The 14250-nt window shown below is 51.3% G+C and overlaps 1 protein-coding gene across 1 annotated transcript in view; it reads left to right on the forward strand.

Annotated features, from left to right (window-relative positions):
• Nucleotides 1-6414: 6414 nt before the first annotated feature.
• Nucleotides 6415-14250, forward strand: part of AFAP1L2 (actin filament associated protein 1-like 2) — a 38264-nt gene continuing 30428 nt past the window's right edge. The window contains exons 1-3 of the mRNA XM_014546408.1: nucleotides 6415-6481; nucleotides 6565-6693; nucleotides 13483-13557. Of these exons, the coding sequence (XP_014401894.1) occupies nucleotides 6430-6481; nucleotides 6565-6693; nucleotides 13483-13557 (256 nt within the window). The 5' untranslated portion in view covers nucleotides 6415-6429. The remainder of the gene's footprint in view (nucleotides 6482-6564; nucleotides 6694-13482; nucleotides 13558-14250) is intronic.

A 14250-nucleotide genomic window follows, 5' to 3' on the forward strand; every position in this document is an offset into this window, starting at 1 on the left:
AAAGTACCTAGTACATGCTGCAACACAGAGGAACCTCAAAAACATGCTACGTGAAAGAAGCCAGTCACAAAAAGGCCATGTTATGTGATTCCATTTACATGGAATATCCACCTGGGCAAATCCATCGAGACAGAAAGCAGACTGTGGTTGCCACAAATCTGGGGGAAGAGGGGATGGGGAGCAACTGTTTCCGGTGATAAAAACAAGGGTTGCATGACAAGGCAAATATACTCGGTGCCACTGAATTGGAAACTTGAACGTGGTTAAAATGGTAACTTTCGTGCTATGCGTGCATTACGACCGTAACAGAAAGAGGTAGAAAAGACCCACTTCCTGTGAACACGCCAGGCACATGCAGGCACGTGGTAAAGGCTGGCTCCGGGTTTGGATTCTCTATGTTCAGGAACTCCGCCCTCTATGCTTTTGCTTCCCACAGGAACTTTTACCAGGTCCCTAACTTTGGTTGGTCCCCAGCGGTCGGGTTCATGGGGATCGTCCGCCCAGGGGGTTGATCTTGGGGACTGTTGGGGTGAAGAGAGGGTTGTGTGTCTTTATGCTTAAAGCAGTGATGGCGAACCTTTTGAGCTCGGCGTGTCAGCATTTTGAAAAACCCTAACTTAACTCTGGTGCCGTGTCACATATAGAAATTTTTTGATATTTGCAACTAACACAAAGTATATTTTTGATATTTATTTTATATATTTAAGTGCCATTTAACAAAGAAAAATCAACCAAAAAAATGAGTTCGCGTGTCACCTCTGACACGCGTGTCATAGGTTCGCCATCACTGGCTTAGAGCCTAGATCGGCTTCATTTCCTGGAAGGAAAGTCGGGCTCAGCCTTGGGTCTTCAGCAAAGGCAGGCGAGTAAATTAAGATGTGTGCAGAACGCAGCAGGGGAGCTGCGAAGGGCTTGTTGGGAAGACAGTAGGGTTGGAAACCCAGGGGCCCAGAAGCAAGACAGCCTCAAGATGAGGGAAGCGGGGGAGGAGGTCATCTGCAGGCAGAGCTTGGCCGGGGCCAAGGGCCGTGAATGAGCAGTTGAACCGCCCGGCCCTGCGTGGGCCTTGGGAGCCCTGAACAACCATCTTATTGACGATTTGTGAGACCCTGAGCAGACAACTCTGAACTTGAACAGAGCCAGGATGCAAAGCTCGCACAAGGGCCTACAGTGTCCAGAGTGAACAACACACTTATTTTTCCCCTCCCTCCCTCGGCTGGAAGATGAGGAAGAGACCAAAATGAGAAGGGTGGGGGTGGGGAACGGGCTGAGCATTCCACAGCCTCAATGAAACAGCCACATTCCTCAAGGGGTTGCCCGCCCCTCAGCTCCGAGAGTTGGAAAATGTCAACGGGGTTGGTGCACGTCGTCGTCGGGGCCTCGCTTTTGTCGATTGTTATTTCCAAGAGCCTGTCGCTGGGCCCCAGAGGGTGTGATCGCAGCAGGATCGCTGGCCCCTGTCATGCTCAGCACCTTGTCACAGGCCCAAACCTACCGCGGCCGACCCTTGACCAGAGAGCCACTGCCTGGCCTGAGATACAGACCTGGCTCACACAGAGATGACCGTGGGCAACTGGCTTTGTCAGTGAGGAATCCATGGAGGCAAAGATGGCAAGAAAGCTGAGTGCCCCTGGTCCCGGGCGACGGTGTGCAGAAGGGACCTGGGTGGGAAATGACACCCTGGGCGTGGGGACTCTGGTTCCTGGTCCTGAGTTTCTTCAATGCTGTCGCTGACCGTTCACCTAGCACAGCCGCTTTAGAGGAAAAGGAGGTGTCTGCTCCCCCCACTACCTGCCTGGCACCTCCGTTCCCCGATTGGCCGAGACCACAGCTGCTGGGTCATGGCCGTGTCCCCAGCCTGTGTGTCTGATGGCGTTCTGCTTCTCTCAGTCACCCAGGGGCATCTTCTCTCACAGTCCCTCCATCTGATGGAATGATCACCAGGGCCCATGGCTCTCCCTGTCCTGTCTTGAGCCCGGCCCCTCCGCCACCTCCCCTGCCTTGGTGACTGTGGCGGAACGGGATCCAGACGCCGTGATCCAGACAGACCTTCAGCAGGTGGCAGGCAGCACGTGCCTTGGCTGGAGCATACGTGCCCGTGAGCCCCAGTGCCGCTCCTAACTGAGGGTGTGTCCGAGCTAGGTCACCGGTCAGCCTCGGGAGCCCGTGGCCACCATCTGCACTTGCAGTGGTTGGTGGAATGGGAGGTGGTGGGGGTGCAGGGTCGTACACGGCCTCGCCGTGTCCAGCTGCACCGGGGCAGTCATCTCGCTGGCCTCCCTGCCTCGGCTCCTGGGTCCCTGGTCCCCTTCCACTGTCCTCCCTATTTGCAGAGCTAGCCTGTCCCTAGCCCGCCTGAAGGAAAGTGTTCCCCGGCCTTCCCCACTGCATTGCTCAGAGGCCCTGCAGCCTTCCATACTAACTCGCTAGCCAAACAAATCCAGCCCCTGTGACCTGTATTTGTGGCCTCAGAGACCACCTTCTCCCCTTGGAGGCCCGCCCCCCCCACCCTGCCCATGCTCCTTGGGACCCTGAGACACAGCGCTATGTGTGGTTTCTCAAACGCTCTTCTGAGCATCTCATCCTCTCTTCCTGAAGTGCCTCTGCCTCTGGCTGGTGAGCTCCTCTTCATGCCTCCAGGGCCAGCTTCTAAACTCCCATCCCCGATAACCCCGAAGTGTGTCTCTCCTCCCTGGTACCTTCCCGATCCTGGGACATCCCTGAGTCGCTTCAGTTCTCTCCCTGCATGTTTACTGCCCTCTTTCCAGACAGGGGGCCCCTGGAAGGGCTGGGCACCCCATCTGGGTCACATCTGTCTCCCAGGGCACAGCTCTCTCCCCTTTGCCTTAGTACACATTTGCTGATGTGAAGATAAACAAAGGCTGTTTTCCAGGAATCGTGCAGCTTTGGGGAATAGTTGAGGATGTGGAAGAGAAGAGACACTTTCCGTTTGGGTGCCTTTTTATCTCCTCCCCCCTCTTCACCCCCCCACACAATCAACAGCTGAACAGCTTCAAAAAGTTCAGGGGGTCAGGAAAAATGCAGCCGAGACCCCAACGGCCTTGCCAGGCCCTTTCACTTTTTCTTCTCCACTGTAGTTGAGTTCCAGGCTCAGGGTCAGCGTCCTCTCATTCATCCTTTGTTTGCCCTGGTTTGGCTTCTTTAAGCTCAACAGGAAACTCATGAGTAGCTGTGCAAAACCAAACCAAAAAATAACCCAAGGCCTGACCCTACCGCCGCCTCTTCCCAGAAGCCTTCCAGGCAGAAGGCTGTGTACTTGTCTGATCTCCTATCACATTTGAAGCTGGTGTCTCCCACTTGACTCTCGACTTTTTGGTGGTGTGCCTTGGTCTATACCAGGGGTGGGCAAACTTTTTGACTCGAGGGCCACAATGGGTTCTTAAATTGGACCGGAGGGCCGGAACAAAAGCATGGATGGAGTGTTTGTGTGAACTAATATAAATTCAAAGTAAACATCATTACATAAAAAGGGTATGTCTTTTTTTTTTTTTAATTTTATTCATTTCAAACGGGCCGGATCCGGCCCGTGGGCCGTAGTTTGCCCACGGCTGGTCTATACGTTGCTCCACCGGTGCTGGTCTTGTCCTGCTAATGAGCTTGCAAAAGGCCGGACCATGCTCTCCTGGCTCTGCTTTTTAATTTTCCAGTAAGTTTAGGCTGAGGCCCAGCCCAGTGCCAGGCACACTGTGGGGTCTTGCCTGATTTTACTCATTAGTGGACTCTGGAAGCTCTGCTGGTACCTTTTCTGCCGTGGGCCCTGTGGGCCTTCTCTGGACTACTAGGTTCATGTCTGCAAAATGGAGTGATGCTCACCTTTTAGAGTTGTCAACTAGCAGGTACCTATTTATCTATTCATTCATTCATTCCACACGTATGACAGTGTTAGATGGCAAAGATGCAAGACAGATGTGGTCCCAACTCCACTGAGCTAACAGACCAGGCTAGGGTGGGGGAGAAAAATACAACTCAAAAATGAGCAAAATAAAGAAAACTCTTATTTTATTCATTGCTAATTTTCCTCATTTTAAACTTTTATTTAAAATCGTTTATGTTCATATTGTTAGTAAGTTGTGATTAGGGCTATGAAGGTAAGAGGAAGCTGCTAAGTTAAAAAATAAAAGTTAAAAAACGAAAGACAACAAGAAATATCTACTTTGGACAGGGTGGTCGGGGAGGGCTTCTTTGAAGAGGTGACTTTCTTCCCCTCCTCTCCCTTAGGAGGCACATCCAGTAGGAAATGCTACATTGCAAGATTCTGGTGTGGTTGTTTTTTTTTCTGAAGGGGAGCTTAGAGCTGACTGCTGGCAGCGGGGGGAAAATAAATAACGATGCCAGGGGGTGAGAAGGAAAATCAGGATGCAATGATGACAACACTCTGTGTGGCTAGTGTAGCACTTCCCAAGCACAGTGGTGAAAAGCTTCGCAGACCTGTCACTCACAACCACCTTGTGAGATGGGCAGGCCCCCGTGGTGGTCTCGGAGCTTGGTGAGGTCGTGGGACTGCTCAGCGTTCCCACAGCAGGTGATGGAGGGCCAATTTGGACTTATAGTTGCTGTCATGGGGAGCAGGGTCCCTGTGGCTGTGGTCCCTGGCACTGGGTTTAGACCTGTGGTTCTCAGTTGGCTGCAACATTGCAATGATGTGCGGAGGCTTAAGAACCGTTGGCTCCTGGGTTCCACTCCCAGAGATTCTGCTCATCCATCTGGGGTGGGCTTGGGCATCTGGATTTTTTTTTTTTAAATATATTTTATTGATTTTTTTTACAGAGAGGAAGGGAGAGGGATAGAGAGTTAGAAACATCGATGAGAGAAACATCGATCAGCTGCCTACTGCACACCCCCTACTGGGGATGTGCCCGCAACCAAGGTACATGCCCTTGACTGGAATCGAACCCGGGACTCTTCAGTCCGCAGGCCGACGCTCTATCCACTGAGCCAAGTCGGTCAGGGCGGGCATCTGGATTTTTAAAAAAATGTATTTTTATTGATTTCAGAGAGGGAGAGAGAGAGAAAAAAAACCCATCAAAGATGAGAGAATCATTGATCGGCTGCCTTCTGCACGCCCCACACTGGGGATCGAGCCTACAACCTGGGCATGTGCCCTGACCAGGAATCGAACCATGACTTCCTGGTTCATAGGTTGATGCTCAACCACTGAGCCACGCCGGCCGGGGGACATCCGTATTTGTAAAAGCTCTCCAGGTCATCCCAGTGGTTGGAAAGCACTGTTTAGGCCCTCAAGGAGCTGGCTTCCATTAATGAGCACGTTCTCGAGGGCCAGGCAGGCAGGGAGAGCCAAGATGATGAACCTGTCAGCAAATGCAGCAGCGCCTGTTCTTTTTTAAAAAATATATTTTTTATTTCAGAGAGGAAGACGGAGGGAGGGAGAGAGAGAAGCATCAGTGATGAATGAGAATCATTGATGGGCTGCCTCCTGCACACCCCCTACTGGGGATCGAGCCCACACCCAGCATGTGCCCTGACTGGGAATTGAACCATGACCTTGTGGTTCATAGGTCGAAGCTCAACCACTGAGCACACCGGACAGACCGCCCTGTGCTTAGTGGAGATTTAGGTTGCTGATAATAACGTCAACAACAACACTGGTGAACGCCCTGCTCCTAGACCAGTGATGGCGAACCTTTTGAGCTCGGCGTGTCAGCATTTTGAAAAACCCTAACTCTGGTGCCGTGTCACATATAGAAATTTTTTGATATTTGCAACCATAGTAAAACAAAGATTTATATTTTTGATATTTATATATTTAAATGCCATTTAACAAAGAAAAATCAACCAAAAAAATGAGTTTGCGTGTCACCTCTGACACGCGTGTCATAGGTTCGCCATCACTGTCCTAGACTGTTGCCCTCTGTACTAGCATTTCTGCAAGGTGCTTCCAGCTGGGAAATGATGAGTGCTTCGATGGCGGTGGCCCTTGAGGGAGATGGACTGATAACTGGATCCATGGGACCAGGGCCCTCCTTGGGGGGGATGCTGGACTGGGTGACAACTGAGGTGGCCCAATCACTGAAGAAACTCAGGGGAAGGGTTTATTTGCTAAGCGTGGCTTTTGATGGGTCATCCATATTTCTGTAGGGACAGAGTGATCACTGTGTCATCTCTTTGGAGTGATTCTGTGTTTCCCCATTGTGGGGGAAAGAATGAACAACTGGTCAACCATAGCACTTCTTCTGATGGTTGCGGGTTTGATCTGTGTTCAAATTCTCTAGATGCTGAGCTATTTTAATTGGCCTTTATCTAGGAAGAAAATTCTGTTTCCAAATTCTCATGGCCTTATGGGCTTGCTTGGGCCATCTCGGCCACTGTCACTCCAGCAAATGGTAGACCTGCGTCGTTGGCTGAGGGCCTGTTTTCCTCTCCCCGAGACCCTGGCACTGGGCATCCCACATGCTGCCAGGCCTTACCCCAAACCCCTCCCCTTGGGACCAGAGAGTTCATGGTGAGATGCTGCAGGGCCCAGGGGTGTGTGGGGGTGTGTGTCAGAGCTAGGCCTGTAAAGGCTTCTTCTGTTCTCTTCTCTAGCCCTGGAGCAGCTGCTGACGGAGCTGGAGGACTTCCTCAAGATCCTGGACCAGGAGAGCCTGAGCAGCACAGCCGTGGAGAGGAAGAGTGGTCTGGCCGAGCTCCTCCGCCTGTACATCAAAAGCAGCAGTAAGTGAGGCCAGGGCCTGGGAGAGGTCCCCGTGGGAATGGACAGATGGTGGTTGTATTGACAAGGGCTACCATAATGAAGTTTCACAGACTGGGTGGCTTAAACAGCAGACATATGTTTCCTTACAGTCCTGGAGGCCAAAACCCTGAGATCGACGTGTCTCCAGATTTGGTTCCTTGGGAGGCCTCTCTCCTTGGCTTGTAGATGGCTGTCTACTCCCTCGGTCCTTATACCGTCTTCCCTCTGTGCTTGTCTGTGTCCAAATCTCCCTTCTGATAAGGTCAGCCCACGCCAGTGGCCTCATTTAATGTGAATCACCTCTTTCAAGACCCCTTCTCCAAGGTCAGCCCTCCTCTGAGCTCCTGAAGGCTAGGATTTAACATATGCATTTGGAGGAAACACAGTCCAGCCCATAACAACAGTGTAGGAGGGATGTGCCTTGAATGGGAGCCCAGGAATCTCCAACCACTCAACACATCAGCCACGAGTGAGGTTTTCAACAGAGTGTTTTCCAAGCACTTTTCCTTACTGGTTGAAAGTAGAGCAGGGATAATAAAGTCTTGTAATAATAGCTGAGGCTTCATTGAGGGTTTCCCACTTGTGCACGTATTAACTTGTTTCATCTTCAAGACAGTCCTCTGAGGTTGGCTGTGATGACAGAGGCAGAAACTGAGGCCAGGAGAGTTTAAATAACTTGCCACTGTGTCAGACAGCCCGAGAGAAAATGGGAAAACACAGTTTTAAGAATTTGCAAATCACAGAATGCTGAGTTCATCGTTTTTTTTCCTTTTTTACTGAGGTCCGTGTTAACACACAACCAAGTACACAGATCATAAGTACGCAATTGGTTGGGTTTTGACAGTTGTTTACTATCTGTGTCCCAACCACCCAAAACAAGGCACAGAATATTCCTGTCATCCCAGAAAGTTCTTTCTTGCCCCTTCCCAGGGAGCCCCCCCTCCCCCACACCATGGCAACCACGGTCCGGATTTCTCCCACCGTAGGTCAGCGTTGCCCGCCCTTGAGCTTCACATGAATGGCATGGTTCAGTGTGCACATCATGTCTGGCCTCTTCGCTCAGGAGATTCATCCACGCGCTGGGGCGTGGCAGCCATTTCTCCCTTTAATTGCTGAGGAGTGTTTCCTTCTGTGCCGATGCCACCATCTGCTGCTCCAGTCACTCGGTGGTGGACATTCCGGTTTCACACATTGGGACCATCATGAATAAGGCCGCTCTGAACGTTCTTGGACGCGTCTTCTTATGGACACATGGTTTTGTTTCTAGCACATTCCAATTGTCTTTTTTTTTTAAATAGAAAAGCCTTCGTGTGAAGTCATAACAGTTGAGCTGAGTTTATTTTTATCTCGGGCGCGTGAGGATCGGAAGTGATGTTCGGGGACAGAGAGGGGCCATCAGAGGGCACATCCTCCATCTGCCTCGCGGCAGGAGCAGCCTTCATCCGTGCCAGGCCGGGGGCGTGCACCTGCTCAGAGTCAGGAAGTTCTCCCTCCGTCCAACCTGAACCTGCCAGGCCACACGCCACGGTCCCTTTCCCTCTTCTTTGTTCCCGGTGGAACGAGTTTCTGTTCTCTGAATAACAGAGACGTCGTAAAGCTGAACATGTTGCTACCTGCCCGGCAGCCTGCTCTCCCGGGGAAACAATCCTGGCTCCCTCCGCCTGTCATCAGAGGCGTTCTCCTTGAGCCGCTCGGTCTTTGGGCTCCAGGCCAGCCCCTGGTTCCCAGGCACCTGGCTTTGTAGTGAGCGTCTGCCGGCCTGCCCGAGCGCTGGTCAGCCACACATCAAAGGTGGGAATGGCAGATGGGAAAGCCACATCACAGAGCAGGTGAGGTAGAGAGGCATGAATCACCTGCAAGAGGATTCATCAGCGGACCTTTTATTTATTTAATTTTGATTATTTTTTTTTTGGTATTGATTTTAGAGAGGAAGGCAGAGGGAGAGACAGAAACATCAGTGATAAGAGAGAATCACTGATCGGCTGCCTCCTGCATGCCCCACACTGGGGATCGAGCCCGCAACCTGGGCATGTGCCCTGACCGGGAATCGAACTGTGACCTCCTGGTCCATAGGTCAATGCTCAGTCACTGAGCCATGCTGGCTGGGCATCAGTGGATCCTTTATTATTATTACTAGAGGCCCGGTGCCAAATTTGTGCACTGGGAGGGCGGGGCGTCCCTCAGCCCAGCCTGCACCCTCTCGCAGTGTGGGAGCCCTTGGGGCAATGTCCGACTGCCGGCTTAGGCCCATGCACGTCATAGCGACCAGTCATTCCACCATTCGGTCAATTTATCCTGGACTGTTCAGTCTGAAGGCTGATGCTCCATCCACTGAGCTAACTGGCTAGGGCCATCAGCGGAACCTTGAAACAGCACACTCCCCAGCCCAGCGCCGTGTGCTCTGACCTGAGAATGTGCAGGGATGAAGAATCTCTGGCGGGAACTGGAAAGCACCTCTGTGATGGGGTCTGAACCCTGGTGCTTGGCTCTGACCACTCTTGCAGTGCCCCGGGGCGGGGTCCCCGTGTTGGTGTAATGTGCTGTGGCCCTTGCAGTAGGGTGGCCTTGGTTTCACACTTGATCTTTGTGTGTTCCCACCTGGTCTCCGCAGCTCGCAGGCCTGCAGGAGGCTGCTGAGATCCCACGGCCTCCCAGTGCGACGCACCCCAGAGCGCCACCCCGGCTGCTAATAATACAGGCGCACAGCCTCACCGAGGCCTGTGGCAGCCCCTTCTAGTCTTAAGGTTGTGACAGTCACTACTAATAGCCCCTGAAAACTTCCCTCTGGTCCCGTTGGCACATCCTCTTGACCACAGAGTGGTTATAACGGCAGCTAACATTTTTTGGTCATTGACCGGGTCCCAGCACTGTGCTCAGCATATAAAATGTCATGGTCTCTGTCATTCCAGTTCCCTTCCCAAGTCAGCGAGGGAGTTGTTGTTGTCCCCATCTTACCAACAGGGGAGCCGAGGCTTGGGACGTCACTTGCGTGAGGCCCGTGGTCGTGGTGCCCGGGCAGGCCTGGGCAGGTGCGCCTACCACTGTGCTTTCCTCCAGCCCCACGGTGCCAGATTAACCTGGACTGCACAGGACAGAATCCAAAGCCCCCCGAAACTGCAGCACCCGTCTTGCTCTCTGCCTCACCGTGCATCCTCCAGAAAATGAGCTCAGCCCGACGGAGCGGCCGATCGCTGAGACAGCCTGTGGCCGACGCTGGCTGAGCTGTTGTTTCTCGTGGGTTTGACACTTTTAAGACGGAATTTTCCATCTTTTGCTTTCTTACTGCAACACAAATTCTCTACTAACTTTGCTTTTTATCTGCATGGCGAGGTCTATGTATTGGGGCCTGCTGTTTGTTCCTGCCTTTACCAGTGAGGGCCCCCCCTCCCCCAATCCCGCTCAGGGACTGTAGGGAAGTTTCAGGGTTGCCCCGCTGCTAGGAAGAGCTTCAGATGTTCTGTCTATCCAACTGCAGCAAAGAGGGTCCATGTCTTTCCTCCCCACCCTTCACCCTGTTCCCGGGGAAGGACCACCCTCTACAGCAGTGATGGCGAACCTTTTGAGCTCGGCGTGTCAGCATTTTGAAAAACCCTAACTTAACTCTGGTGCCGTGTAACATATAGAAATTTTTTGATCTTTGCTACCATAGTAAAACAAAGACTTATATTTTTGATATTTATTTTATATATTTAAATGCCATTTAACAAAGAAAAATCAACCAAGAAAATGAGTTCGCGTGTCACCTCTGACACGCGTGTCATAGGTTCGCCATCACTGCTCTACAGGCAGGCTCCCTCCCCCAGGAAGCACAGATGGGCTCAGGGCAGGAAGGCGCTCCTTCCAACCACCCGTCGGCTCTTGTTATTTCCATACGCCCGTTAACCCCACAGACTTGGGTCCCCAAAGGCAGAGACAGTGTCCCCGCACCTAGATTAGCGCTGGTGTTGGGTGCACACCTGGGAATGAAGGAGAGAGTCCTCCCTCCCTGGGCAGCTGCTCCCGGGCCACAGGACAGCTCATCAGCCTCCCCTGGGAGGGCCCCGTCCACTGGGCTCTTCCCAGGATTGCAGGCGGTCCTGGGAGCCTCCTCCTTGCCAACCTGGATGGCCCTGGATTAGCAACCCTCTGAGAATAAGAATCTACTGGACCACGGCCCGCAGGGTGCCCCAGGTGGGAGACACGCAGCCCTGGGGGGAGGGGGGCAGGGCGGGCTATGCGAGTTTTCTCTGGAGCTTACGAGACTCCCTCTCGGAGGAAGCACCTGCTCAGAATGCCAACAGTTAAAACAATAAAGGTATTTTGCCTTTTATTTCTTCGTGTGGCAGTGTGGGCGTCGTCAACAAGATGAAAAAAAAAAGAAAGAAATGCAAAATGAACATTAGGCATGATTTATGTTCCTTAGATTCCTTTGGTGATCTTTATCAGGGTCCCCTGGATATCCTGTGGTTGGGGCCTGCCTCTGTATTTGGCTTTGCAGTGTTTTTACATTTATAATCGCTGTCAGTGCGCATTTCCACGTGCTGACAGTTCACGTGGCTTTTCCCTTCTGAAATGTGACCCTTTAACTGTACATCTTGGCTGTCCTAGACCTACTTCATTTTTCACTGTTGTTCAAATGGTCTCCTATTAGTGAGCATTTAAGTTTTGTTTTTTGTTTTTGTTTTTTAAGAAACCTCATACAGTATTGCAGTGAACATCCTCGAGTAAGATTATGTTTACATGCTGGAGTTTGTCTCCAGGAGAAATTTCTGGCGTTGGACATGCTGGGTCAAAGAATAGGAACACGTACAATTAAATTATCCTCCAAAATCACTTCCCAGTAGTTGTGCCAATTCCCACACTATTCAGTCATTCGTCTGTTTTTTTAAGAAACCTCATACAGTATTGCAGTGAACATCCTCGAGTAAAATTATGTTTACATGCTGGAGTTTGTCTCCAGGAGAAATTTCTGGCGTTGGACATGCTGGGTCAAAGAATAGGAACACGTACAATTAAATTATCCTCCAAAATCACTTCCCAGTAGTTGTGCCAATTCCCACACTATTCAGTCATTCGTTTATGGTCACAGGCAACATGCTGTTTATGTTGATGTGCCATCGTTTGTTTGTTTCGCCATTTTCCCACTATTGAGACTGTGAGTTAGTGCCCATATCTTGGGCTGGCATTTTTTAAAAAAATAAGTATTTTTTAAATTTATTTCAGAGAGGAAGTGAGAGGGAGAGAGAAATAGAAACATCAGTGGTGAGAGAGAATCATTGGTCAGCTGCCTCTTACACGCCCACACTGGAGATCAAGCCCACAACCTGGGCATGTGCCCTGACCGGGAATCGAACCGTGACCTCCTGGTTCATAGGTCAACACTCAACCACTGAGTCACACCAGCCGGGCGAGGCTGCCATTTTTAATCTTCATCAGTTATAAGATTACCTTCCTTTTTCAAATTTCCTAATATTTGAGTTTTGTACTCTTGAACTTCACAGTTAAGTAGAAAGAGGCAATATTTCATCAAGATTGTTTTCCATACGATGTGGATAAGAAAACCAAGGCCACACTGGTTAGGTGTTTTGCCCAGAATTACACTATTCATGGCAAAGCATCTCCGATCTCCCCCCCGCAGAGCCCTTTCCCCCTGCACATGCTCTGCAGAAGGTACTGACCCAGCCCCTCTGGACCTCGGTAGGTGGAGACAGGCCGGTTGTAGCTCACTGTGTTGGGACCTCATAGTTCCCTCCATGAGCTCCTGCAGCCCTTGGGACAGGGGTGGTGTGGCTGGCTGGTCCTGGCAGGACTGTGCACCGAGCTGGCCATCCACGGACCGATGGTGGAGGACGCATCAGTTGCATCCTCCTCCTGCTCCTCTGAGTTCTCAGGACTGTTTTCCGGGCCTGTTGGCTGGAGTCTACGCGGTCTGTGGCGAGGAACTGACTGGCACGGAACTGCCTCCTTTGCCAGGGGGTTGAATTGGGTTCTTTGGCTCAGTAACAGGGTCTCCAACCACTGGAATTTATCAGCCACAAGTCTCTAGGAAATGCAAATTAAGAGGCTCGAAAGAAATGCAGGAGGGTTTGTAAGAGGAGAAACACCAGGCTCCTGCCTGGAGAAAGGGTCCTTGGGTGTTAGCAGCTGAGCAAGTGTTAGGAGACCAGCCTTTCTCTGCCCAGGCAGGCACTGGGAAAGTGACAACCTGCACAGAAATGATTCTAAAGGAGGAGAAGGGATATGCTGCTGCAAGGTACAGTCTGCAGGGGAGAGCAGGTGGCTGGAAGCGCTCCATTGCCAATTCCCTGCACAAGTACCCCTCTAAACCCAGAGCGCATGCTTTGGATTTCTCAGGCCCCCCACATTGACACCCCACCTAGAGGCCTGGGAGCTAAACTTTCAGATTCTCAATGTGACCTTCTTCTACGTAGACATTGTTTTGGTTAGCCCAGGCAAGTAATTCAGACTAGAGTGAGAATGACTGATAGGAACCATTCTACAATGTAAATGAAATGCTAGGAAACCCAGAGCAATCTCTGGTGAGTGGAATATGAGGTGTAAATCTTTGAGATGTGGGTGCCTTTTCCCCTTAAGACGTCTGTACCCTAACTGTAAACTAATAGTCGGCAACTTGTCATTTCTTTGTTTATGTTGGACTCTTTTGGTCAACTCAAAATATTGTGAGTCTTTCCTGGAACCAAGCAGATGACAGTGTCTCTAGGGGACACCGTTTCTCTCTGGAAGCCCTTTCCCTTCACGGAATCACACGAACTTCCATCCTCTCCCTGCAGGTTCTGATGAGGAGTACATTTACATGAACAAAGTGACGGTCAACAAGCCACAGAATGCCGAGTCCCAAGACAAAGGTACGGGGCTGGGGCTGCCGATGGCCTGGCCAGCTCCCGGCAGAGGGGAAGGTGTGAGCCTTGGTCCCGTCCCAGCTCTCCGTCCTCCCAGCCAGCACCACAGACAGGCCTGGGGGAGATATTTTTGAGAGTCGCATTTTGGTGGATGGTATTTTGGGTTGATGTATTTTGGGAAGTTTCATCGGGCCACCTCCTTGCCTCTTAAAGGTCTCGCGTCCCCCCTCGTGGTTAAGGAATCTGTTCCTAAAACCTCTCAGCTTTTCCCAGCATTGTCCCAGGAATAGGAAGTTATAATTCAGATGCTTTCAGAAGGCAGCTGTGGAGGGTGCTGATCCCACGGTTCCGGCTTTCTGTCCTTTGATAGAAGTCTGGATGTTGTGTGTGTGTAGGGGTGGGGGCAGGGCAGGGGGGAGGAAATGGTGATGTCAGCATCTGCCTTAATAGTAAAGGCTTTTTCACAGGTGTTCTCTTGAGCAGGATGTTTTATCTTCCGGGCTGTCTTAGTCTCTGCTCGGGTCTGCTCCCTACTTTTCTTTGAAAACCTCAGGAGTAGAGCTGGCAGACCCCAGGGAGATCCGGAGGTTTGCAGGCTGCCTAGTTGTAGACGAGGGAGGGTTAGAAGCCCATCTCCCAACTCCTGTTACCCAAAGGCAGAGGCTTAGAGAGAGGCAGAAACACAGCACCCCAAAGCCC

Source organism: Myotis brandtii, unplaced genomic scaffold (genome assembly GCF_000412655.1).
Source record: "Myotis brandtii unplaced genomic scaffold, ASM41265v1 scaffold441, whole genome shotgun sequence".
NCBI lineage: Eukaryota > Metazoa > Chordata > Mammalia > Chiroptera > Vespertilionidae > Myotis > Myotis brandtii.